At 58.7% G+C, this 27,427-nt stretch overlaps 1 protein-coding gene across 2 annotated transcripts; it reads right to left on the bottom strand.

The window, feature by feature from the left end:
• Window positions 1–250: 250 nt before the first annotated feature.
• Window positions 251–27,427, bottom strand: DNMT1 (DNA methyltransferase 1). Of its 2 annotated transcripts, none has more exons than XM_061356505.1 (34): window positions 27,333–27,427; window positions 24,499–24,541; window positions 24,094–24,201; window positions 23,324–23,573; window positions 22,221–22,293; window positions 21,989–22,067; window positions 21,873–21,913; window positions 21,437–21,488; window positions 21,244–21,327; window positions 20,612–20,721; window positions 20,408–20,526; window positions 19,506–19,598; window positions 17,761–17,912; window positions 17,482–17,669; window positions 14,787–14,976; window positions 14,611–14,708; window positions 13,275–13,422; window positions 13,068–13,183; window positions 12,289–12,490; window positions 12,068–12,204; window positions 11,818–11,991; window positions 11,031–11,252; window positions 9,479–9,671; window positions 9,196–9,286; window positions 8,797–8,931; window positions 6,925–7,207; window positions 6,097–6,238; window positions 4,543–4,709; window positions 4,292–4,469; window positions 3,572–3,767; window positions 2,333–2,496; window positions 1,835–1,951; window positions 1,671–1,761; window positions 251–341 (listed from the first exon to the last, which is right to left on the bottom strand). In XM_061356505.1, the coding sequence occupies exons 1-34, from the start codon at window positions 27,389–27,391 to the stop codon at window positions 295–297; spliced, it is 4,542 nt and encodes a 1,513-aa protein (XP_061212489.1). In that variant the 5' UTR covers window positions 27,392–27,427; the 3' UTR covers window positions 251–294. The 2 variants fall into 2 exon arrangements, with proteins under 2 accessions (XP_061212489.1, XP_061212490.1); XM_061356506.1 differs by having other exon boundaries at window positions 12,068–12,201; window positions 27,333–27,426.

The following is a 27,427-nucleotide window of genomic DNA, read 5'->3' as shown; positions in this document are numbered from 1 at the left end:
TTTATAATTTATAGGCGAGCTTTACTTGAAGGAATATTACAACATATAAAAACTACGGAAAAGGCTCCATTCCCGCCGGCACAAAGCGGCCGAGTTCTCCTCAAGACAACGCGGCGGACACAGACACGAGGCCGAGGGGAGGGACACACACACACACACACACACAGAGAGGAGGCCATGCCCCCCCCCACCCCCCCCGAAAAAGAAAGGAAACCAACCCAAAACCAACCCAAAACCAGCCCAAAAGGGGTAAAATCAGTGCAGGAAGAGGAGGGGGGGGGCACGGGGCCGGTGTCAGGCGGCGGCTTCCAGGGTCTCCATCCTCTGCGGGGCGCCGGGGCCTGCGGAGGGAAGGGGGCATGGAGGGAGCCGAGCCCGGCCATGGGCCCAGCCCAGCCCATTGGGAGAGCTTCCTTACAGCCGATGTCCCTATAGCCAGGGTCCTTGGATGCCAGCCTGCCTTAGGGCCAGCATCCTGAGAGCCAACCTCCTTACATCCCAACCTTCCTTATATCCAATATCCTGATACCCAGTATCTGGATATCCCAACCTCCCTTGATTCCAACCTCCTTATAGCCCAACCTTCCTTATATCCAATACCCTTATATCCCAACCTTCCTGATATCCAATATCCTGATACCCAGTATCTGGATATCCCAACCTCCCTTGATTCCAACCTCCTTACATCCCAACCTTCCTTATATCCAATATCCTGATACCCAGTATCTGGATATCCCAACCTCCCTTGATTCCAACCTCCTTATAGCCCCAAATTCTTTATATCCAACCTCCTTATATCCAATATCCCGATATCCAATCTCCCTATATCCCAACCTTCCTTGATTCCAACCTCCTTATAGCCCAACCTTCCTTATAGCCAATATCCTTATATCCCAACCTTATATCCAATATCCTTATATCCCAATCTTCCTGATACCCAATATCCTTACATCCAATATCCTTATATCCCAACCTTCCTGATATCCAACCTTCCTTATATCCAATATCCTTATATCCCAACCTTCCTTATATCCAATATCCTTATATCCAATATCCTTATATCCCAATCTTCCTGATACCCAATATCCTTACATCCAATATCCTTATATCCCAACCTTCCTTATATCCAATATCCTTATATCCCAACCTTCCTTATATCCAATATCCTTATATCCAATATCCTTATATCCCAACCTTCCTTATATCCAATATCCTTATATCTAATATCCTTATATCCCAACCTTCCTTATACCCAATATCCTTACATCCAGTATCCTTATATCCCAACCTTCCTGATGCCCAACCATCCTTATATCCAATATCCTGATATCCAAACTTCCTTATATCCCAACCATCCTTATATCCAATATCCTTATATCCCAACCTTCTTGATACCCAATATCCTTACATCCAATATCCTGATCTCCAACCTTCCTTAAATCCAATATCCTTACATCCCTTCTATCCCAACCTTCCTCATACCCCAATCTTCCCCACATCCAGCTTTCCCTATATCCAACCTGGATGACTTCATCCCAACCTCCCCCATCCAACCCATCCCATCATCCCCCTCCCGAACCCCCCTTTCCCACCCCAAACCCCCCCCATCCCCTTCCCCTGCCATTGACGCCGCTCCCACCCCGCATCCCACGGGATCCTCCCGCACGCACCGGCCGCATCCTCCCTCCGCTTGGCCACCACGCAGGCCTTGATCTCCAGCCCGATGGCCTTGGCGAGCGGCGGCGGCACCGCGTTCCCAACCTGTTCCATAGGGAAAACGCTTTCATCCCGGCCTCCGGCTCCGGCGCGGCGCCGGCGCCGAGCCCCCACTCACCTGCCTGTGCTTGTCCAGGATATTCCCAAAGAGCCGGTAGGTGTCCGGGAAGCCTTGGGAACGGGCGCACTCCCGCACGCTCACCACCCGGTGCTGCTCCGGATGCAGCACCCGGCCCTAGGGTACCGAAGGGAGGAAGGGATGGGAGCTCCATGGAGCCATTCCCAATGGGAAAACCCCATGGTTGGGATGGGAGCTCCATGGAGCCATTCCCAATGGGAAAACCCCATGGTTGGGATGGGAGCTCCATGGAGCCATTCCCGATGGGAAAACCCCATGGGTGGGATGGGAGCTCCATGGAGCCATTCCCGATGGGAAAACCCCATGGTTGGGATGGGGAAAACCCCATGGGTGGGATGGGAGCTCCATGGAGCCATTCCCAATGGGAAAACCCCATGGGTGGGATGGGAGCTCCATGGAGCCATTCCCAATGGGAAAACCCCATGGGTGGGATGGGAGCTCCATGGAGCCATTCCCAATGGGAACGCCGGCACCCACCTGCTTGCCCATGGGCTCGGGGTTGGTGACCGTGGTGCTGAAGAAGCCGTCCCACTCGAGGCGCCCGTAGAGCCCGGCCCAGTGGTTGTGGCGGTTCCCAGTGTGGGGCAGGCACCAGGGGATGAGGGTGTTGAACTGCCGGTCTGCGGGGTCGCAGGGCTTCCCTGGGGGGGGGACAGCAGCAAAAGGCACCCAAATCAGCCCCAAACACACTGAAATCAGACCAAAACACACTCAAATCAGCCCAAAACACACTCAAATCAGCCCAAAACACACTGAAATCAACCCAAAACACACTGAAATCAGCCCAAAACACACTGAAATCAGCCCAAAACACACTGAAATCAGCCCAAAACACACTCAAATCAGCCCAAAACACACTGAAATCAACCCAAAACACACTGAAATCAGCCCAAAACACACTGAAATCAGCCCAAAACACACTGAAATCAGCAAAAACACTCATATCAACCCAAAACACACTCAAATCAGCCCAAAACACACTCAGATCAGCCCAAAACACACTCAAATCAGCCCCAAACACACTCAAATCATCCCCAAACGCACCCAAATCAGCCCAAAATGCACCCAAATCAGCCCGAAATGCACCTAAATCAGGCTCGAACGCACTCAAATTAGCTGCGAACGCACCCAAATCAGCCGGAAATGAACCCAAATCAGCCCCAAAGGCACCTGAATCAGCCCCAAACTCACCCAAATCAGCTCAAAAGTCACCCAAATCAGCCCCAAATGCACCCGATCCATTCCAACCCCCCTAATCCATGCCCTAACCCCCCATGCATTCCCTACCCCCCCAATCCATTCCCAACCCCCCAATCCATCCCAAACCTCCTCCAATCCATCCCAACGCCCCCAATCCATCCCCAAAGCCCCCCATCCATTCCAACCCCCCCAATCCATCCCAACCCATCCCAACCCCCCACTCCATCCCAACCCCCCCATCCATTCCCTACCCCCTTGCTCCATCCCAACCCCCCCCAACCCATCCAAAAGGCCCCAAATCCATCCCCAACCCCCCCCAATCCATCCCCAACCCCCCCCATCCATCCCCAACCCCCCCAATCCATCCCAACCCATCCCAACCCCCCCATCCATTCCCTACCCCCTTGCTCCATCCCACCCCCACCAACCCATCCAAAAGGCCCCAAATCCATCCCCACCCCCCCCAATCCATCCCCAACCCCCCCCCATCCCACCCCCCCCATCCCAATCCCCCACCTTCAGCACAGGAGCAGACCCCGCGCAGGGCCCCGCTGCTGCTGCGCCCGTTCTTCCTCTCGTGGTGGGTGTAGCGCAGCTTGCGCGTGGTGGTGCCGTCCGAGAGCCGCACCTCGATGTTGGGCAGGTCCCGCCAGTCCGAGCCCGGGGCCAAGGGGATGTGCCTCATGCGGGCCGCCACCAGCGCGCTCATGTCCTGCAGGGCAACGGCAGCACCTGGGGCCGGGTGCTCCGAGTGGATCCCGAGGGACCGGGGCCATGGGGAGATGGGAGCTGGGTACAAGGATGCTGATGGAGCGGGTACAAGGATGCTGATGGAGCGGGTACAAGGATGCTGATGGAGCAGTTCCCAGGGGATGATGGGGATGGAGAGCTCGACGCAGCTCCCAGTGGCTACAAGGATGCTGGAGAGGGACCTTCAGCAGGGATGGGCCAAGGGATGATTCAATTTGCAGGTAAAGGAAGCTTTTCCCCAGGAGGGATGGTGGGATAATGGGATGGGCAAGCCAAAGTGGTGGATGCTCCATTAGATCCTTGGTCTAATGTAAGGCATCCCATGGCATGGGGTTGGAACTGAGGCTCCTTCCCAACCCAACCCATTCCATGATCCTGGTGGCTCCATGGAGAAGGAGCAGCTCCATCCCTGGAGGTGTTCCCCAAGGCAGGCTTGGGGACGGTACCATCCTGCCCTTAACCCCTCTCCCCCATCTCCCCCCTCACCTTACAGATGTGATCCCTGAGGATGGGCTGATACTGGGAGCCCCGGATCTGCCTCTGGAACCAGGACTGGGGCTCCCCGTTGTAGGAGATCTCCAAGGCGGAGGCCCCGTTCCGGATCTCGGGCAGGTCGGACATGGTGTCCCGCACGGTGATGGTGCGGAAGGGCCCGGAATAGGTCCTGCGGGGGGGGGAAAGGGGCGTCAGGAGCGGGGTGGGCTCAGCCCCGGTGGCGGGGGGCGCTCAGCACCCACCGGGTGATGTTGCTGACGAACTTCTTGTCGTCCACCACGACGCTGAGCTGGCAGGCGCGGGGGGCGAAGACGTGCAGGGGCTCGGGGAACATGGGCAGCTTCTCCCCCGGGGCCGCGGCCAGGACGATGGCGCGGCGGCGGGTCTGGGCCACGCCGTACTGCCCGGCCTATGGGAGCAATGGGAGAACCCTGTCAGCCTCCATCCATCATCATCCATCATCCATCCATCATCCATCCTTCATCCATCCATCATCCATCCATCATCCATCATCCATCATCCATCCATCATCCATCCATCATCCATCCATCATCCATCATCCATCATCCATCCATCATCCATCCATCATCCATCCATCATCCATCCATCCATCCATCATCCATCCATCATCCATCCATCCATCCATCATCCATCCATCATCCATCATCCATCCATCATCCATCCATCATCCATCATCCATCCATCATCCATCATCCATCCATCATCCATCCATCATCCATCCATCATCCATCCATCCATCCATCATCCATCCATCATCCATCCATCATCCATCCATCCATCCATCATCCATCCATCATCCATCCATCATCCATCCATCATCCATCCATCCATCATCCATCCATCATCCATCCATCATCCATCCATCATCCATCATCCATCCATCATCCATCCATCATCCATCCATCATCCATCCATCATCCCATCCATCCACCACCACCCACCACACCACACCCCACCACACCACACACCCCCACCACCACACCCACCCACCACCACCCACACCACCCACCATCCATCACCACCATCCATCCACTACCACCATCCATCCATCCATCCATCATCCATCCATCATCCATCCACCCATCCATCCATCATCCATCCATCCACCATACCCACCATCCACCCATCCATCCACCCATCCACCCATCCATCATCCATCACCCATCCACCATCCACCATCCATCCACCATCCATCCATCATCCATCCACCGACCATCCACCCATCCATCCACCATCCATCCATCCATCATCCATCCATCCACCCATCATCCACCATCCACCCACCATCATCCATCATCCATCCATCCATCATCATCCATCCACCATCATCCATCCATCATCCATCCATCCATCATCATCCATCCATCCATCATCATCCATCCATTCATCATCCATCCATTATCCATCATCCATCCATCCATCCGTATCCATCCATCATCCATCCATCCATCATCCATCATCCACCCATCCATTATCCATTTATCATCATCATCCATCCATTATCCATCATCCATCACCCATTACCCATCACCCATCATCCATCCATCATCCATCCATTATCCATCACCCATCCATCATCCATCATCCATCCATCCATCCATCATCCATCCATCCATCATCCATCCATCATCCATCCATCCATCCATCCATCATCCATCCATCATCCATCATCCATCCATTCATCATCCATCATCCATCCATCCATCCATCATCCATCATCCATCCATCCATGCATGCATCCATCCATCCTCCACGGGGATGGGGTCCCATCCCACCTGCAGCACCCCGAAGGTGCACTGATAGCCCATGCGGACGAGGCAGCGCAGGGTGAGCTTCAGCACCATGGAGCGCTTGAAGGACACGAAGTTCCGGACGTTCTCCAGCAGGAAGAAGCGCGGGCGGTAATAATCACAGTAACTGGGGTGATGGGGGGGGGCACTGGGTAAGGACCTGACACCCAACCCCCCCATCCCATCCCAACACCCCCCTTCAACCCCAGCCCCCCCATTCAACCCCAACCCCCCCAATTCAGTCCCAAACCCACCCAATCCATCCCAACTCCCCAATCCATCCCCATCCCCCCCATCCATCCCCCCATCCCAATCCATCCCATTCCATCCCCGCATCCCAATCCATTCCAATCCATCCCCCCATCCCAACCCATCCCAATTGCTCCCAATCCATCCCCCTCATCCCAATCCATCCCCCCCGTCCCAATCCCTCCCAATCCATCCCCCTCATCCCAGTCCATCCCCCGTCCCAATCCAACTCAATCCATCCCAATCCCTCCCAACCCATCCCAATCCATCTCCCCCATCCTAATCCATCCCAATCCATCCCATCCCAATCCCTCCCAATCCCTACCAATCCATCCCAATCCATCCCCCCATCCCAATCCATCCCAACCCATCCCCCCCATCCCAACCCATCCCAATCCCTCCCCCCATCCCAATCCATCCCAATCCCCCCCAATCCATCCCAATCCCTGCCAACCCATCCCAATCCCTCCCAGTCCATCCCAATCCCTCCCAATCCATCCCATTGCATCCCAATCCCTCCCAGTCCATCCCAATCCCTCCCAGTCCCTCCCATTCCATCCCCACCTGAGGAAGGAGACCACCAGGGAGTTCTTGAACTTGGAGTAGGTGCGGGAGTTGAAGCGGTTCATGCCGCTGAAGCCCTGGCAGGGGGGGCCCCCGCAGAGCATCTCCACGTCCCCCTTCTGGGGCAGCTTCTGCCCCAGGGCGTTGCTCCTCTCGCCGCCCATCACCAGCTTGAGGAGCACGTTGCAGTCCTCGGTGAACACGGTGCTGCCGGGGTTGTTGAGCCGGAACGCCTGCGCCGCCGGCTCCCACATCTCGATGGCCCACAGGGTCTCCGAGACGCCTGCCAAGGGAGCCGCGCATGGGAGCAACGGGAAGGGGCGTTGGGACAGGCAGGGGTGAGGATCAACCCCAGCACGGAGGGCATCGGGGGCAGGGGTTGTACTGGTCCAACCCCGAGCATCCTCTCGGGATGAACTCTTCCCCATCTCCATCACTGCTTGAGGCTGTTTCCTCTTATCCCATACACTGGTCCTTAGGAGCAGAGCCCGATTCCCCCCTCTCCATCCTGGTCCAACCCCGAGCATCCTCTCGGGATGAACTGTTCCCCATCTCCATCACTGCTTGAGGCTGCTTCCTCTCATCCTATCCCTTGTTCCTTGTGAGCAGAGCCCAATTCCCACCTGTCCATCCTGGTCCAACCCTGAGCATCCTCTCGGGATAAACTCTTCCCCATCTCCATCACTGCTTGAGGCTGTTTCCTCTTATCCCATCCCTTGTTCCTTGGAGAGCAGCCCAATTCCCACCTCTCCATCACTGTTTGAGGCTGCTTCCTCTTATCCCATCCCTTGGTCCTTGTGAGCAGAGCCCAATTCCCCCCTCTCTATCCTGGTCCAACCCCGAGCATCCTCTCGGGATGAACTGTTCCCCATCTCCATCACTGCTTGAGGCTGCTTCCTCTTATCCCATCCCTTGGTCCTTAGGAACAGAGCCCAATTCCCCCCTCTCTATCCTGGTCCAACCCCGAGCATCCTCTCGGGATGAACTGTTCCGTATCTCCATCACTGCTTGAGGCTGTTTCCTCTCATCCCATCCCTTGGTCCTTGGAGAACAGCCCAATTCCCACCTCTCCATCACTGTTTGAGGCTGCTTCCTCTCATCCCATCCCTTGTTCCTTGTGAGCAGAGCCCGATTCCCACCTGTCCACCCTGGTCCAACCCTGAGCATCCTCTCGGGATAAACTCTTCCCAATCTCCATCACTGCTTGAGGCTGCTTCCTCTCATCCCATCCCTTGGTCCTTAGGAGCAGAGCCCAATTCCCCCCTCTCCATCCTGGTCCAACCCCGAGCATCCTCTCGGGATGAACTGTTACCAATCTCCATCACTGCTTGAGGCTGCTTCCTCTTATCCCATACACTGTTCCTTGGAGAACAGCCCAATTCCCACCTCTCCATCACTGCTTGAGGCTGCTTCCTCTCATCCCATCCCTTGTTCCTTGTGAGCAGAGCCCAATTCCCACCTCTCCATCACTGTTTGAGGCTGTTTCCTCTTATCCCATCCCTTGGTCCTTGTGAGCAGAGCCCGATTCCCCCCTCTCCATCCTGGTCCAACCCCGAGCATCCTCTCGGGATGAACTGTTCCCCATCTCCATCACTGCTTGAGGCTGTTTCCTCTCATCCCATCCCTTGGTCCTTAGGAGCAGAGCCCGATTCCCACCTCTCCATCACTGTTTGAGGCTGTTTCCTCTCATCCCATCCCTTGTTCCTTGTGAGCAGAGCCCAATTCCCCCCTCTCAACCCTGGTCCAACCCTGAGCATCCTCTCGGGATGAACTCTTCCCCATCTCCATCACTGTTTGAGGCCGTTCCCTCTCCCCCCCCCCCATTCCTCAGGATCAGACCCCGATCCCCCCCCTCCACCCCTCCCTGCTCACCTGCCTGGTGGAAGCCCTCGGACAAGCCCCCGCAGCCCGAGAACACGTCCAAGGTCCTCAGCTTGGGGGGCTTCAGCTGGGGGGGCTCCGGCTCGCTCTGCTCGCAGCTCGATGCCGCCTTCCCCTTGCCTTTACCTGCACCACAAACCCCGCTCACATCCCAGCCACTGCTTCCTCCTCCTCTGTACCCAAACCCCCCCTTTCCCACCCCAATGGGGCCCTTTCCCCCCCCCCGCATCCATCACTTCTGGAGGCTCAGCCCCACATCACAGGGACATGGAAGGAGCTGGAGCGTGATGGGGACCACGTGGGCTTTGACCCCTCCATCCCTGCATCCCCGCAGCGAGCAGAAGCATCCGGATGGGTCTCACCCAGCCCAAACCCTTGCCATAAACTCACCTTTCCCTTTCCCCTTCCCCTTCCCTTTATGGCCGGAATTGCGTGCGTGGTTGGGAGGATCCTCGAAGCTCTTGGTTTTGGCGTTGTAAGCCTGGGTGAGGAAGGGAGGGAAAGCCTTTGGGATGCTTGGGTACAAAGAGCTCTTCCCAACACCCCATAGGAGCTGCAGAGGGGCCCAACCCCATCCCCTCAAAGAGCCCGGATTCCTCCCTTTTGCCTCCATAGGGAGCATCCCCTCCACCCTGGATCCAATCCCTCCCATCCCAGCTCCCCGAGGCCTCACCTCCAGGAAGTAGAAGCGGTCCAGGCCCCCGGCTGAGTAATCCTGGATGCTCTCGGTCAAGTCCTCCCCATAGACCACAGTGCAGCGGCCCTGCACGGCTCGGAACTCCACCGTGGCCTCCTCATCGCTCCAGTACAAGAGGTTGATGTCGGCGTGGTAACTGCCCTTCATGGACCTGTGCGTGTTCTCCGGCCTGGGGAACACCATGGGAGAACCGGGTAACCATAGAGCTCCATCCCTGGGAGAGTGATGGAACACCTTCCCCTTGGGGCCATCCTAAGGCATAGCAAGAGGGTTATGATACCATCAACACGGCTTCACCAAGGGCAAGTCCTGCTTGACCAATCTCATAGCCTTCTATGAGGAGCTAACAATGGATGGATGATGGCAGAGCGATGGATGGGGTCTGCCTTGACTTCAGCAAAGCCTTTGACACCGTCTCCCACAGCATCCTCACAGCTACATTGAGGAAGCGTGGTCTGGATGATGGGGTAGTGAGGTGGACTGGGAACTGGCTGAAGGGGAGAAGCCAGAGAGTTGGAGTCTATGGGGCAGAGTCCAGTTGGAGGCCTGGATCTAGTGGAGTGCCTCAAGGGTCGGTACTGGGACCAGTATTGAATATACTCATCAATGATTTAGATGAGGGAATTGAGTGCACTATCAGCAAGTTGCTGATGGGTCTAAACTGGGAAGAGTGGCTGATGCACCAGAGGCTGTGCTGCCATCCTGGACAGGCTGGAGAGATGGGTTAGGGAATAACCTGATGGAATATAACAAGGGAAAGTGCAGAGTCCTGCATCTGGGCAGGAACAACCCCAGGTTCCAGTATAGGCTGGGGAACGACCTCTTAGAGAGCAGTGTAGGGGACAGGGAACTGGGGGTCCTGGTGATGACCATGAGCTGACACTGTGCCCTTGTGGCCAAGCAGGCCAATGGCATCCTGCGGTGTATGAGAAGGGGGTGGTTAGTAGGTCGAGAGAGGTCCTCCTTCCCCTCTACTCTGCCCTGGTGAGACCCCATATGGAATACTGGGTCCAGTTTAAGGACAGGGACCTGCTGGAGAGAGTCCAGCGCAGGGCAACTGGGATGATGAAGGGAGTGGAGCATCTCCCTTATGATGAGAGACTGAGGGAGCTGGGTCTCTATAGTTTGGAGAAGAGGAGATTGAGGGGTGACCTTATTAGTGTATATAAATATATAAAGGGGGAGCATCACGAGGATGGAGCCAGGCTCTTCCCAGTGGCAACCAATGATAGGACAAGGGGCAATGGGTACAAACTGGAACACAAGAGGTTCCACTTCAACTCCTTCTCAGTGAGGTGCCAGAACACTGGACCAGGCTGCCCAGGGAGGCTGTGGGGTCTCCTTCTATGGAGGCATCAAAACCCAATGGGATGCATTCCTGTGTGACCTTATCTGGGTGCTCCTGCTCTGCAGGGGGATTGGACTGGATGAGCTCATGAGGTCCCTTCCAATCACACAGTGTGATGATGCTGTGAGGACCCATGATGGGATCCATGGAGCACCCCCCAGCCCCCCATCACCCCCTCACCGGTAGAACTTGCAGATGAGCAGTTTGATGTCGGCCTCGTTGGCTTTGCCGTTGCTCCGCAGCGGGCAGAAGATCTCCTTGATGCGGCCCACGCGGAACGGCTCCGGCGCATCCAGGTTGCTGCCCTTGATGTACTCGGAGTACTTCCGGTAGTGCTCCGGGTGCAGCTCCTCGTCCACGGCCTCCTTCTTGGGGCGCTTGGCTGGGCTGGCGGGCTTCACGCTGGGAACAAAGGGGTGGGGAGAGGTTGGGGAGGGGGGAGCCTTTGGTACCCACACACCAAAACCCCTCTAACACCCAATGGGATAGGGGCAAACTGGGCTTAGGGAGGGATGCTTCATCCCCAGCCCACCAAAACCCCTCTAACACCCAATGGGATAGGGGGGAATTGGGCTTAGGGAGGGATGCTTCACCCTCATCCCACCAAAACCCCTCTAACACCCAATGGGATAGGGGCAAACTGGGCTTAGGGAGGGATGCTTCATCCCCCCCAACCCCTGGGATACCCAATGGGATAGAGGGGAACTGGCCTTAGAGAGGGATGCTCCATCCCCGTCCATGCACTATATCCTCTACCATAAAACCAAGGTGGAAAAGAGCCTGAAGAGCATCACATCCAACCTTACCCCCAGCACCACCCAGTCCACCCCTACCCCACAGCACTGAGGACACTTCCATGGATGGAAGCCTCCTCCCATCCCAACCCCAGCTTCAGAGAAGGAATCATTCCCGATGCCCTATGGAAACCCCCACAAAGAGACCCCAATGGCACCCCCCAAGCACCAACCTGAAGGAGAAGGCTTCTGGCAGGAGGTAGACCCCATCTCCCACCCGGTACTGCACCCCATTCTTGGTGGCCACAGCATAGAACATCTTCCCTTCCCCTTCCTCCAGCGGCTCGGCCACTTTGGGGATCTCCTTGTGCCTCACCTCCTCCAGGCGGGCGCAGCTCATGCAGAACCTGCAGCGGGGACAGAGAGCACGGTGACGGGCTCCGCATCCCAAAGGACCATCCCGAAGGTGGGAATCCCATTCACTTGTATCTGTTGTCCTCCGTGGGCTGCGTGCTGGGCGGCGACTCGAAGCGCGCGTACTCCTGGTCGTACCACATCTGATAGAAGTAGGTCCTCCCATCGTCCTCCACCACCTTGATCTCCATGTCCAGCCCGCCCTGCTGGGAGACAATGGGGGGACCCCCTAGGGGTGATGGGTGCCCCGTTACCCGCCCCACACCGCTCCTCCCACTGCTCCCACCCACCTCCATGGCCCAGTTGGGCGATGGGGCCTTGTAGAGGACGTTGACTTTGCCGTGGATGTAGGAGAGCTGCATGTCCTCGCACTCGTCCACCAGGAAGAGCTCCAAGGGGTCGGAGGTGGCCCCCAGGACGGTGTCGGAGCCGGGGCAGAACCAGTGTGCGTGGAACATCTGCCCGCTGCTGTCCTCCCACATGGCCGTCACCCTAAAGGGGGGGATGAGGATGCGGTCCTAAAGATGCTCCATGGGGAGATAAACGGCAGTGATTGGAGCTCTCCACTTGGGAACATGGTCCCAAGGATGCTCCATGGGGCTCAAAGAGCAGTGATTGGAGCTCTCCACTTGGGAACATGGTCCCAAAGGGCATCAAACAGCAGTGATTGGAGCTCTCCAGTTGGGAACATGGTCCCAAAGGGCATCAAACAGCAGTGATTGGAGCACTCAAGTTGGGAACATGGTCCCAAAGGGCATCAAACAGCAGTGATTGGAGCTCTCCAGTTGGGAACATGGTCCCAAAGGGCATCAAACAGCAGTGATTGGAGCTCTCCAGCTGGGAACATGGTCCCAAGGATGCTCCATGGGCATCAAACAGCAGTGATTGGAGCTCTCCAGCTGGGAACATGGTCCCAAGGATGCTCCATGGGCATCAAACAGCAGTGATTGGAGCTCTCCACTTGGGAACATGGTCCCAAAGGGCATCAAACAGCAGTGATTGGAGCTCTCCATCTGGGAACACAGCCCCGTAGCATCAGGAGCAGGGACTCATCCCCTCCATCACCAACCTGGCGAGGTAGAGGGGTTTGGTGGGATCATCAGGGCTGACGGAGACGCAGTCTCCCACCTCCAGGGTCTCCAGGTCGATGCACACCCGCTGGTAATAATCCTTCTTCCCATCGCTCTGCACAAGGAAGGGGGGCAACGGTGTTAAACCCCCCTATGGCCCCCCCCCCGAGCCCCCAAACCCATGCATTAGGGAAGGGGAGCATCACCTTAATGGGCTCCCCCACCCAGGAGATGCGGCTCTTGTTCTGCTTCTTCTTCCTGCCCTGCAGCATCTTCTTGGGTGATGGCATCTCCGGGATGTTGTCATCCACCTCCTCATCCTCATCCGCTTCCCGCACGGCCAGGTTGGGGCATCTGAGGACACAGGGAGCAGTGCTGCAGCAGGGGATGGGAATGGGGACTGCATCCCTATGGAGCAGTGCTGCAGCTGGGGATGGGAATGGGGACTGCATCCCTATGGAGCAGTGCTGCAGCAGGGGATGGATGGGAATGGGGACTGCATCCCTATGGAGCAGTGCTGCAGCAGGGGATGGATGGGAATGGGGACTGCATCCCTACGGAGCAGTGCTGCAGCAGGGGATGGATGGGAATGGGGACCGCATCCCTTCAGAGCAGCGCTGCAGCAGGGGATGGATGGGAATGGGGACTGCATCCCTATGGAGCAGTGCTGCAGCAGGGGATGGATGGGAATGGGGACTGCATCCCTTCAGAGCAGTGCTGCAGCAGGGGATGGGAATGGGGACTGCATCCCTACGGAGCAGTGCTGCAGCAGGGGATGGATGGGAATGGGGACCGCATCCCTACGGAGCAGCGCTGCAGCAGGGGATGGGAATGGGGACTGCATCCCTATGGAGCAGTGCTGCAGCAGGGGATGGGAATGGGGACTGCATCCCTATGGAGCAGTGCTGCAGCAGGGGATGGATGGGAGCAGGGACCGCATCCCTACGGAGCAGTGCTGCAGCAGGGGATGGATGGGAATGGGGACTGCATCCCTATGGAGCAGTGCTGCAGCAGGGGATGAATGGGAATGGGGACTGCATCCCTATGGAGCAGTGCTGCAGCAGGGGATGGATGGGATTGGGGACCGCATCCCTTTGGAGCAGTGCTGCAGCAGGGGATGGATGGGAATGGGGACTGCATCCCTACGGAGCAGCGCTGCAGCAGGGGATGGGATTGGGGACCGCATCCCTATGGAGCAGTGCTGCAGCAGGGGATGGATGGGAATGGGGACTGCATCCCTTCGGAGCAGTGCTGCAGCATAGGATAGATGGGAAGAGGGACCGCATCCCTATGGAGCAGTGCTGCAGCAGGGGATGGATGGGAACAGGGACCACATCCCTATGGAGCAGTGCTGCAGCAGGGGATGGATGGGAACAGGAACCGCATCCCTTGGGAGCAGTGCTGCAGCAGGGGATGGATGGGAATGGGGACCGCATCCCTACGGAGCAGTGCTGCAGCATAGGATAGATGGGAACAGGAACCGCATCCCTTCATCCCAGAGCCAGGATCCGGTGCCCTGGTGGCTACCAGCCGGGTACCAACCTCCTCTGCATGCAGGCCTGTTTGCTGCGCCCGCTGCCCCCGAACTTCACCATGTTCTGGCACGCTTTGCACTTCCCACATTCCGGCTGCTGGCAAACCTGGAGCAGGGAAGGGACGGGATCAATGGGGGAACCCAAAGGGATGGAGCCGCCCCGGGGGGGTCCCGCCGCCGGTACCTCGCAGACCCCGCAGCGCCGGCGCTTGGTGCCGTTCTCTTTGTCCTCCTCCTTCTCGTCCTTCTCGATCTGCTCCGAGAAGAAGGTGTCGAAGATGAGGTAAACCAGGCGCGTGGTGGTGGCCTTGGTGGGCCCCTTCTCCTTGTCTATGCGCGTCGGGTGCCGGATGGCCTGGCGCCGCACGGCTCGCCTGTGGGCATGGGGGGGTAAGGTGGTCAGAGCTGGGGACCTCATGGAGAGCCCATGGAGAGCCCATGGAGAGCCCATGGAGAGCCTATGGAGAGCCCATGGAGAGCCCATGGAGAGCCCATGGAGAGCCCATGGAGAGCCCATGGAGAGCCCATGGAGAGCCCATGGAGAGCCCATGGAGAGCCCATGGAGAGCTCATGGAGAGCCCATGGAGAGCCTATGGAGACCCCATGGAGAGGCCATGGAGAGCTCATGGAGAGCCCATGGAGAGCCTATGGAGACCCCATGGAGAGGCCATGGAGAGCCCATGGAGACCCATGGAGAGCCTATGGAGAGCCCATGGAGAGCCCATGGAGAGCCCATGGAGACCCCATGGAGAGGCCATGGAGAGCTCATGGAGACCCCATGGAGAGCCCATGGAGAGCCCATGGAGACCCATGGAGAGCCATGAGACCATGGAGACCCATGGAGACCCCATGGAGCCCATGGAGAGCGCATGGAGACCCATGAGAGCCCATGGAGAGCCTATGGAGACCCATGGAGACCCATGGAGAGCCCATGGAGACCCCATGGAGACCCATGGAGAGCCCATGGAGACCCATGGAGAGCCTATGGAGAGCCCATGGAGACCCATGAGACCATGGAGAGCCATGGAGACCCATGGAGAGCCCATGGAGAGCCCATGGAGACCATGGAGACCCTGGAGAGCCCATAGAGAGCCCATGGAGAGCCCATGGAGAGCCCATGGAACCCCTGAGACCCATGAGAGCCCATGGAACCATAGAGCCATGGAGAGCATGGAACCCGACCCGACCCCTCCGCCTGGCTCTGAGCCCAAACCCTCACAGCACCCCCAGCAAAAGGGGTTTCCAGGAGCATCCCCCCTTTTCCAGGAGGATTCCCTGTTTTCCATGAGGATTCCCTGATTCCCATGAGGATTCCCTGTTTTCCATGAGAATTCCCTGGCACAACACACCAAAACCCCTTTCCAGGATCCCTTTTCCAGGAGGATTCCCTGTTCCAAACCCCCAAACCCCCAAAACCCTTTCCACGAGGATTCACTGATTTCCATAAGAATCCCCTGTTTTCCATGGGGATTCCCTGTTTTCCAGGAGGATTCCCTGGTTTCCATGACGATTCCTTGTTTTCCATAAGGATTCCCTGGTTTCCAGGAGGATTCCCTGGTTTCCATAAAGATCCCGTTTTCCATGAGGATTCCCTGTTTTCCATGAGAATTCCCTGTTTTCCATGAGGATTCACTGATTTCCATAAGAATCCCGTTTTCCATGAGGATTCCCTGTTATCCATGAGAATTCCCCGTTTTCCATGAGGATTCCCTGTTTTCCATGAGGATTCCCTGCTTTCCATGAGGATTCCCTGCTTTCCATGAGGATTCCTTGGTTTCCACGAGGATTCCCTGGTTTCCATAAGAATCCCCTATTTTCCATGAGGATTTCCTGTTTTCCAGGATTCCCTGATTTACAGGAGAATCCTGTGTTTTCTATAAGAATTCCCTATTTTCTGTAAGGATTCCTTTTTCTACATAAGGATCTCCCCATTTTCCATAAGGATCCTCCTGTTTTCCATAAAGATACCCTGATTTCCATGAGCATCCCGTGTTTTCTGTAAGGATCTCCTCATTCCCATGAGGATCCCATGTTTTCTATGAGGATCCCCTTTTCCCCACCAGGATCCCCTTTTCGCCACCAGGATCCCCTTTGTTCCATCAGGATCCCCTCTGCCAAACCCCAGCCAAGCTCCTCCCCGCATGCCCCCAAACCCAAGCAGCACCAAGCTCTTCCCTCCCCATGGACCAGTGAAAGCTCCATCCCTCATCCCACCGGGTACCACGGGCTGGAACTGGAACCGCATCCTCCCCATCCCATTGATGATGATGACCCCATTGATGATGATGATCCCCCACTGATGATGATGATGACCCCACTGATGATGATGACCCCACTGATGACGATGACCCCACTGATGATCCCACTGATGATGATGACCCCACTGATGACCCCACTGATGATGACGATGACCCCATTGATGATGATGACCCTACTGATAATGATGATGATGACCCCACTGATGATGACCCCACTGATGTCGATGACCCCACTGATGATGATGACCCCACTGATGATGATGATGACCCCACTGATGACGATGATGACCCCACTGATGATGATGATGGCCCCACTGATGATAATGACCCCACTGATGACCCCACTGACGATGACCCCACTGATGACAATGATGACCCCACTGATGACGATGACCCCACTGATGATGATCCCACTGACAATGATCATGACCCCACTGATGACGATGACCCCACTGATGATGATGACCCCACTGATGACCCCACTGATGACCCCACTGATGACGATGACCCCACTGATGACCCCATTGATGATGATGACCCTACTGATGATGACGATGACCCCACTGATGTCAACGACCCCACTGATGACCCCCCTGACCCCACCCCCCACCGGGGCCTCACCTCTTGCCTAGGGTGACCCCGGCCAGCTTGATGAGGTCCCGCATGCAGGGGGTGATGAGCACGGGGGGCTCGTCGCTGTCCCCGGCCTCATCGTAGCTCTCCACCTGCTCCACCACGAACTGGGCATGGCGCAGGAGCGAGTCCTCGGTGAACCGGTTGAAGTTGAGCCCCGCGGGGGGGACCGTGGTCTGCCACGAGGGGGAGGGGTTACAAAACAGGGATGGGGGAGGGGGGGGGGACACCCCAAAAAACCCCTCCCCCATCTCCAAGCACCCCCACCTCGATCTTGTTGAGCAGGTCCTCGTAGGCCACGTCGCGGTTGTTCTGCAGGAACTCCACCACGATCTTGCTCATGTAGATCTTCTCCTGCATGAGGGCGAAGGTGGGCGCGTACTCCTCGCTGGGCTCCATCAGGATGTAATCCGCGAAGGCTGTGGGGGGAGCATCCCATAGGGAACAGGGCTTGGGGGATGGACAAAGACCCCAACCCAAACCCATCCCATAGGGAACAGGGCTTGGGGGATGGACAAAGACCCCCAACCCAACCCCATCCCATAGGGACCCAACCCAACCCCACCCAAACACACAAACCCCCACCAACCACCCACCCATAGGGAACAGCTTGGATGGACAAGACCCCCAACCCAACCCCACCCATAGGGAACAGCTTGGGCATCCCATGGGAACAGGGCTTGGGGAGGACAAGACCCCCAACCCAACCCACCCAAGGAACACTTGGGATGGACACCCCCAACCCAACCCATCCCATAGGGAACAGGGCTTGGGGATGGACAAAGACCCCAACCCAACCCCATCCCATAGGGAACAGCTGGGATGGACAAAGACCCCCAACCCAACCCCAATGTCATGGGGAGCATCCCATAGGGAACAATGCTTGAGGGATGGACAAAGACCCCCAACCCAACCCCATCCCATAGGGAACAATGCTTGAGGGATGGACAAAGACCCCCAACCCAACCCCATCCCATAGGGAACAGGGCTTGGGGGATGGACAAAGACCCCCAACCCAACCCCATCCCATAGGGAACAGGGCTTGGGGGATGGACAAAGACCCCCAACCCAACCCCATCCCATAGGGAACAGGGCTTGGGGGATGGACAAAGACCCCCAACCCAACCCCATCCCATAGGGAACAGGGCTTGGGGGATGGACAAAGACCCCCAACCCAACCCCATCCCATAGGGAACAGGGCTTGGGGGATGGACAAAGACCCCCAACCCAACCCCATCCCATAGGGAACAGGGCTTGGGGGATGGACAAAGACCCCCAACCCAACCCCATCCCATGGGGAGCATCCCATAGGGAACAGGGCTTGGGGGATGGACAAAGACCCCCAACCCAACCCCATCCCATAGGGAACAATGCTTGAAGGATGGACAAAGACCCCCAACCCAACCCCATCCCATAGGGAACAATGCTTCAGGGATGGACAAAGACCCCCAACCCAACCCCATCCCATAGGGAACAATGCTTGGGGGATGGACAAAGACCCCCAACCCAACCCCATCCCATAGGGAACAGGGCTTGGGGGATGGACAAAGACCCCCAACCCAACCCCATCCCATAGGGAACAGGGCTTGGGGGATGGACAAAGACCCCCAACCCAACCCCATCCCATAGGGAACAATGCTTGAGCGACGGACAAAGACACCCGACCCAACCCAACCCCAACCCCATGGGGCACCAAGATGCTTCCCCCCACCCCAAGTCTCCATCACCACCAGTGATGGGAGCATGGGAGATGCCACCAGGTCACTGGAAAGGTTCCTTGTATAAAGGGTGAAGGCCCCCCCCCACCCCATTTGCCCCCAAGGGTGCCCCCCCCCCCAAACCTTCCTCATCTCCATCCTAACCCCAAACCCTGGGAGGGGGAAGCCCCATTGGAGCCAGGCTCGGTGTGGTCCTACCCCCCCCACCCCATGTCCTCACTGGTGATGGCCCATGGGGCTCCATGGGATACGGGGATGGGGATGGGAGCCCCAAGGCATCGATGCTGCCCCCACCTGTGGTGAAGCCGATCAAGGCCTTCTCCCCCCCATCGAAGCCCGTGATCCACCAGGCGTTTATGGGCCCCAGCTTCTTGGCTCTCACCCCACCTGGAAGCAGAACACCCGGGTCCCAATGCAGCCCCTCCCAAACCAAGGATGCAGGGGCCCAGTCCCATTGTAGGGCCCATTCCCACTGCAGGATCCCATTCCCATTGCAGGGCCCAGTCCCATTGCAGGGCCCAGTCCCATTCCAGGTCCCAGTCCCATTCCAGGGCCCATTCCCACTGCAGGATCCCATTCCCATTGCAGGGTCCCATTCCCATTCCAGGTCCCATTCCCATTCCAGGTCCCACTTCCATTCCAGGGTCCCATTCCCATTCCAAGGTCCCATTCCCATTCCAGGTCCCACTTCCATTCCAGGGTCCCACTCCCATTCCTGGTCCCATTCCCATTCTAGGTCCTATTCCCATTCCAGGTCCTATTCCCATTCCACGTCCCACTCCCGTTCCAGGGTCCCATTCCCATTCCAGGGCCCATTCCCATTGCAGGATCCCATTCCCATTGCAGGGTCCCATTCCCATTCCAGGTCCCATTCCCATTCCAGGTCCCATTCCCATTCCAGGGCCCATTCCCATTCCACGTTCCATTCCCATTCCAGGTCCCATTCCCATTCCAGGTCCCATTCCCATTCCAGGGCCCGTTCCTGAGCCCATTCCCATTCCCATCCCCATTCCAGGTCCCATTCCCATTCCAGGTCCCATTCCAGGTCCCATTCCCATTCCAGGTCCCATTCCCATTCCCATCCCCGTTCCCATTCCCATTCCCGTTCCCATCCCCATTCCCATTCCTGTTCCCATTCCCATTCCCATCCCCATTCCCATTCCCGTTCCCATTCCCCCTCTCCCCGCCCCGCTCACCATCCAGACAGGGGTTATCATCATAGATGGGCTTCACGACCCCACTGAAGTAGAGCTCGATGTTCCTCTCGATGAGGCCGGTGTCGAAGGGGCACAAGTGGCCTCTCTTGTCATAGACACTGGTGGGGGGGGGAGGACACCTTGATCCCATGGGATCCGGGACCCCAAGGGGACGGCATCGCACCCGGTCCCTATGGACCTCACCTGAAGGAGGTGACCTTGTGCTGGGGGAGGTCCTCGTAGCTCTCAAACCCGTCCTCATTGGCATCGAAGAGGGACAAGCGCTCGTCCGTCAGCATCTCCGGCTCCTCCAGCTGGAGCGGGGCGAGAGGAGGAGGAGGAGGAGGAGGAGGAGGAGGAAGAGGAGGAGGAGGAAGAGGAAGAGGAAGAGGAAGAGGAAGAGGAAGAGGAAGAGGAAGAGGAGGAAGAGGAAGAGGAGGAAGAGGAAGAGGAGGAGGAAGAGGAAGAGGAGGAGGAAGAGGAAGAGGAGAAAGAGAAGGAGAAAGAGGAAGAGGAGGAAGAAGAAGAAGAGGAAGAGGAGGAAGAGGAAGAGAAAGAAGAGAAGGAAGAGGAGGAAGAGGAAAAGAAAGAGGAAAAGGAGGAAGAGGAGGAAGAAGGAAGAGGAGAAGGAAGAGGAAGAGGAGGAAGAGGAGATGGAAAAGAAGGGGAGGAAGAGGAGGAGGAGGAGGAAAAGGAGGAAGAGGAGGAGGAAGAGGAAGAGGAGGAGGAGGAGGAGGAGGAAGAGGAAGAGGAGGAGGAGGAGGAGAGGAGGAGAGGATGGGTCAACGCATCCCAGTGCTCCCCACCCTCTCCCCATGGAGCCCCCCATCCCTTACAGCATCGTCGGGATCCCCTTGGAAGAACTTGAGGTCGGGATCGTCCAGGTACTGGCGGCAGTCGAGGCACTTGGGGGGGGTGCTCTGCAAGAGGCAGGGATGCGTTGGGAGGAGCCCAGGGATGCAGCAGGGATGCAGGGATGCAGGGGATGCGGGGATGCGGGGATGCAGGGATGCAGGGGAAGGGGCTCACTTTAGCGGGAGGTGGGGTCTTCACCAGGGCCAGGTCCTCTCTGGCTTCCAAGCTGCGGGTGGAAAAGGGGAACACAACGGGATGAGGAGCCAGAGCAGTGCCAATGGGTATCAAGGGGTGCCAATGGGTACCAATAGGTACCAATGGGTGTCAATGAGTTCCAATGGGTGCCAATGGGTACCAATGGCTACCAATGAGTGCCAATGGGTACCAAAGGGTGTCAATGGGTGCCAATGAGTACCAATGGGTGTCAATGGGTACCAATGGGTACCAATGGGTGCCAATGGGTACCAATGGGTGCCAATGGGTGCCAATGAGTGCCAATGGGTACCAATGGGTGCCAATGAGTACCAATGAGTACGAATGGGTGCCAATGAGTACCAATGGGTACCAATGGGTGCCAACAGGTACCCAAGTGCATCCCCATCCTCCTCACCCCTCTTTGGTCTCCATGCGCATCCTCTTCTCCTCTTGGTCCTGCAGGGAGAAGCAAAGGGGAGTGAAGGGGAGCCCGGAGGTGCTGAGCGGGGCCCAGCACCCCCCGGCCCTCACCTTCTCCTCCTGCTCCTCTTCCTCCTTCTCCACGCTCATCGCTTCCCCATTGACCTCCTCTGACTTCCGCTTGGTGGACCTGGAGGGGGGCGATGGGATGAGCCCCAAGCACATCCCTATGGAGGCCGGGATCGACCCCATCGGGTCCAGGGGGTGGGGGGGGACCAAGTGAGGAAGAAGAGGATGAAGGCGCTGATGGAGGTGGAGGCCCCAGCCCTGCTCCTGCACTCACCCCTTGGAGAAGAGGCTCAGGAGGCTCAGCTGCCGCCCCGAGCTCCGGGTGACGCGGGAGCTGGCGGGAGACTCTGTTGGGATAGAGCAAGGAATCCCATCGGCAACGGGGACCTCCTGCCCTGCCCTGCCCTTCCCTTCGCGTCCCTCTCCCCACATCCCATCACCGCGATGCTCCCAAACCCTTCCACTGGTGACCTGCATCCCTGCGCGCATCCTTGACCTCCTGCATCCCTGTGCTACTGCATCCCTATGCGCATCCTCGACCTCCTGCATCCCTGCACTCCCGCATCCCTGCCTGCATCCTCGACCTCCCGCATCCCTGTGCGCATCCTCACACTCCCGCATCCCTGCGCTCCTGCATCCCTGCCCGCATCCTCGACCTCCCGCATCCCTGCACACATCCCTGTGCTCCCGCATCCCTGTGCTCATAACCACGCTCCCGCATCCCTGCCTGCATCAAGCTCCTGCATCCCCACCCGTGTCCTCGAGCTCCTGCATCCCTGCACACATCCTTCTGCTCCCACATCCTCGTGCTCCTGCATCCCCACACGCATCCTTGTGCTCCCACATCTTCATGCTTCCACATCCCTGCGCTCATCCTCATGCTCCCACATCCCTGTGCTCCCACATCCTCGAGCTCCCACATCCCTGTGCTCCCACATCCCTGTACTCCTGCATCCCCACTCACATCCTTGTGCTCCATTCTCATGCTCCTGCATCCCCACACTCATCCTTGTGCTCCCACATCCTCGTGCTGCTGCATCCCTGTGCGCATCCTCATGCTCCCACATCCCTGTGCTCCTGCATCCCCACTCACATCCTTGTGCTCCCACATCCCTGCCCACATCCTTGAGCTCCTGCATCCCCACACGCATCCCTGTGCCCCCACATCCCTGTGCTCCCGCATCCCTGTGCTCCCGCATCCCTGTGCTCCCACATCCTCGAGCTCCCGCATCCCTGTGCTCCCGCATCCCTGCCCGCATCCTCAAGCTCCCACATCCCCACACTCATCCCTGTGCCCCCACATCCCTGCTCTCCCGCATCCCCTCCCGCATCCTCTTCTCCCCCCTCATTCCACCAGGACAAGCCACAAAACCCAACTCTTGCTCTCGCCGTTGGAGCGGCTCCTCCGGGCCTTGCGCGCCCGCGGCGCAGCCGAGGAGGAGGAGGAGGAGGCGGCAGCAGCGGTGCCTTCCTCCAGCTCCATGGCGCTGTCGTCCTCGCCATCACCACCCGCTCGCTCCGAGTCCTCATCGCTGCCGGAGCCGCCGATCCCGGCGCATCCGTTGGTGCCGTTCTCTGCCGCCAGCTCCTGGTGCAGCAGCGCCTTCACCTTGGCCAGGTACCGCTCCTGCAGGGGCAGAGCCACGGCTGCACCCGGCCCTTGGGGCTCACCGGCACCGAACCGCCACCAAACCGGCACTGAACCGGCACCGAACCGGCACCGAACCGGCACCGAACCGGCACCGAACCGTTGCCAAACGGGCACCGAACCGGCACCAAACCGGCACCGAACCGGCACCGAACCGGCACCGAACCGGCGCCGAACCGGCACTGAACCGGCACTGAACCGGCACCGAACCGGCACGAACCGGCACCGAACCGGCACTGAACCGGCACCGAACTGGCACCGAACCGGCACGAACCGGCACCGAACCGGCACCGAACCGGCACCAAACTGGTACCAAACTGGCACCAAATCAGCACTGAACCGGCACCGAACTGACACCGAACCGGTGACAAACAAGCACCGAACCGGCACTGAACCGGCACTGAACCGGCACCGAACCGGCACCGAACCGGTGCCAAACCAGCACCAAACCAGTACCGAACTGGCACCGAAACAGCACCGAACCAGCACCGAACCCCACCTCGGAGAGCTCCTCTCGGCGCAGCTTGGCCTCCAGCTCGCTCAGCTCCCGCTGCGCCTCGGCCTGCAGGAAGCCATGGATGAGGCTCAGCTTCTCCCGGACGCTCTCCTGCGGGCACGGAGGGGGACGGGATGGGGCCGGCGGCCCAAGCCGGGGGGGGCCCCGGTGCCGCTGGCTCCGAAGGCGGGCGCCGCTCACCCGGCTCACGGGGACCCATCCGGACCAGGAGCCCACGGTGGAGTCCGCACGGCGAGGGCCAGCGCCGACACCGGGTCCGGGAGCTGGACCAGCAAGGGAGACACGGGGAGGGGCGGGGGGGGGGGCCCTCACCCGGCCACCCCCCCCGCCGCCTGGAGCCGCATCCCGCTGGAGCATCCCGGACCCGGCCGCTGGTACCCTGCTCACCTGCTCGCTCAGAGCATCCTCATCCCGCTCCAGGTCCTGCAGCCTGTGGGCACAGAGCTGGGGTCGGCCCATGCGGTGCCGGCCGCATCCCAGTGATGGAGATGGGAATGGCGCCAGCAACGAGGGGATGATGGGGATGGGAGGATGGGGCTTGGGGCACCCCCCCCATACAAACACCATGGGGGACAAGGCATGTGTCGCTATGGGGGTACAGCGAGGAGGGTTGCTCCCCCCGCCCCCGCCCCCCGGAATGGGGACCCCATGAGCTAAAGCAGCTCCCTCCCAGGGATACGGGGTGGGATCCCTCTGGCTCCTTTGGCTTCCTGCTCCCACGCCAGCGGGAAGGAAAAGGGGGGTCCCCAGCACCCAAAAAAGCAGGAAGGCGACATCCCCATCCCATCGCCATCCCCATCCCATCCCCATCCCATCGCCATCCCATTCCCATTCCCATCCCATCCCATTCCCATTCCCGTCCCATTCCCACCCGCGGCACCTGGGCTTGAGGACGGCCATGGAACACCGTGGGGAGGTCGGGATGCGCCACGCAGCCGCCGCACCGGGGGACGGCAGCCGGGGAGCTTGGGGGCCCCCTTCCCTTCCCTTCCCTCCCCTTCTTCCCTTCCCTTCCCTTCCGTTCCGTTCCCTTCCCGCCGGCCGGGGGATGCCGGGAGCCGAGCGGAAGGGACAATGGCCGGGAACACCGCACAGGAAACGCCAACCCCTTCCCTGCGGGCCGGGACCCGCGGATCCCTCCGGAACCAGGACGGGGATGGAGCAAACCCCATTGATCCCAAGGGAACGCTTCCGCTCCCCGCACCCGAGAAGGGATTCCTGCCCCTCCCCCCCCACCACCACCATGGCAGCACATGGGAAGTTGGGGTTCCCCTATGGGGCCCCCCCTCAACACGACCCGGATGCACGTGGGGACAAAGCCGGGGCGCCAGCGCCACGTGGGGCTCGGTCATAGGGCAGGGGCCCCCCCATACACACACATTGGGGGGTCAGGGATGAGATGGGGGGAGGAGGATCTGAGGTTGGGGTTAGGGGGTGATGGGGGGGTCAGGGCACTGCAATGGGGTCAGTGCAATGGGCTCTATGGGGGGGACCAATGCACTGCTATGGGGGTGTCACTGCACTGCAATGGGGTCAATGCAGGGCAATAGGGGGGGACCAATGCACTGCAATGAGATCAGTCCAAGGCAATCTGTGGGGGGTACCAATACCCTGCTATGGGGTCAGTGAAGGGCTTTATGGGTGGGTACCGATGCACTGCTATGGGATCAGTGCAGGGCCATATTGGGAGGTACCAATGCAGTGCTGGGGGGGCGTCCATGCACTTCAATGGGAGAAGTGCAAGGCTCTATGGGGGGTACCAATGCACTGCAATGGGGGTGTCCATGCACTGCAATAGGAACAGTGCAGGGGCACATTGGGGGTTACCAATGCACAGCAATGAGAGATATCAATGCATGCAATAGGGTCAGTGCAAAGCCGTATTGGGGGGTACCAGTGCACTGCTATGGGGTGTCCATACACTGCTACAGGGTCAGTGCAGGGCTCTATGCGGACTACCAATGCATTGCAATGGAAGTGTCCATGCACTGCAACAGGGCCAGTGCAGGGCTGTATCTGGGGGTACCAATGCAGTGCTGCAGTGTATCAATGCACTGCAAAAGTATCACTGCAGGGCTGTATGGGGGGTACCAATGCACTGCAATGGGGGTGTCAATGCACTGCAATGGGATCAGTGCAGCACCATATGGGAAGTACCCATGCACTGCAATAGGGGTGTCAATGCACTGCAATGGAGTCAGTGCAGTGCCCTATGGGCGGTACCAATGCACTGCAATGGGGGGGTTCCATGCACTGCAATGGAGTCAGTGCAGTGCCCTATGGGCGGTACCAATGCACTGCAATGGGGGGGTTCCATGCACTGCAGTGGGGTCAGTGCAGTGCCCTATGGGCGGTACCAATGCCCTGCAATGGGGGGGTTCCGTGCACTGCAATGGGGGGGTTCCATGCACTGCAGTGGGGTCAGTGCAGTGCCCTATGGGCGGTACCAATGCACTGCAATGGGGGGGTTCCGTGCACTGCAATGGGGGTCAGTGCAGTGCCCTATGGGCGGTACCAATGCACTGCAATGGGGGGGTTCCATGCACTGCAATGGGGTCAGCGCAGTGCCCTATGGGCGGTACCAATGCACTGCAATGGGGGGGTTCCATGCACTGCGATGGGGTCAGTGCAGTGTCCAATGGGCGGTACCAATGCACTGCAATGGGGGGGTTCCGTGCACTGCAATGGGGGTCAGTGCAGTGCCCTATGGGCGGTACCAATGCACTGCAATGGGGGGGTTCCATGCACTGCAATGGGGTCAGCGCAGTGCCCTATGGGCGGTACCAATGCACTGCAATGGGGGGGTTCCAGGCACTGCAATGGGGTCAGTGCAGTGTCCAATGGGCGGTACCAATGCACTGCAGTGGGGGGTTCCAGCACTGCAATGGGGTCAGTGCAGTGCCCTATGGGCGGTACCAATGCACCGCAATGGGGGGGTTCCATGCACTGCGATGGGGTCAGTGCAGTGTCCAATGGGCGGTACCAATGCACTGCAATGGGGGGGGGGTCCATGCACTGCAATGGGGTCAGTGCAGGGCCCTATGGGCGGTACCAATGCCCTGCAATGGGGGGGTTCCAGGCACTGCAGTGGGGTCAGTGCAGTGTCCAATGGGCGGTACCAATGCACTGCAATGGGGGGGGTCCATGCACTGCAATGGGGTCAGTGCAGGGCCCTATGGGCGGTACCAATGCACTGCAATGGGGGTGTTCCATGCACTCACCGTCGGCGCAGCTCCGCAGGCAGCGGGGCCGGGGGCAGCGTCGCGGCCCGGGCCGGCATCGGGGCGGCGGCGGCGGCGGGAGCGGGAGCGGGCGG

Source organism: Neopsephotus bourkii, unplaced genomic scaffold (assembly GCF_033783945.1).
Source record: "Neopsephotus bourkii isolate Nb327-2 ecotype Australia unplaced genomic scaffold, CSIRO-AGI_Nbou_v1 NB_857, whole genome shotgun sequence".
NCBI lineage: Eukaryota > Metazoa > Chordata > Aves > Psittaciformes > Psittacidae > Neopsephotus > Neopsephotus bourkii.
The sequence above is the reverse complement of the archived record's forward strand: the minus strand, read 5'-3'. Positions and strand labels throughout refer to the sequence as shown.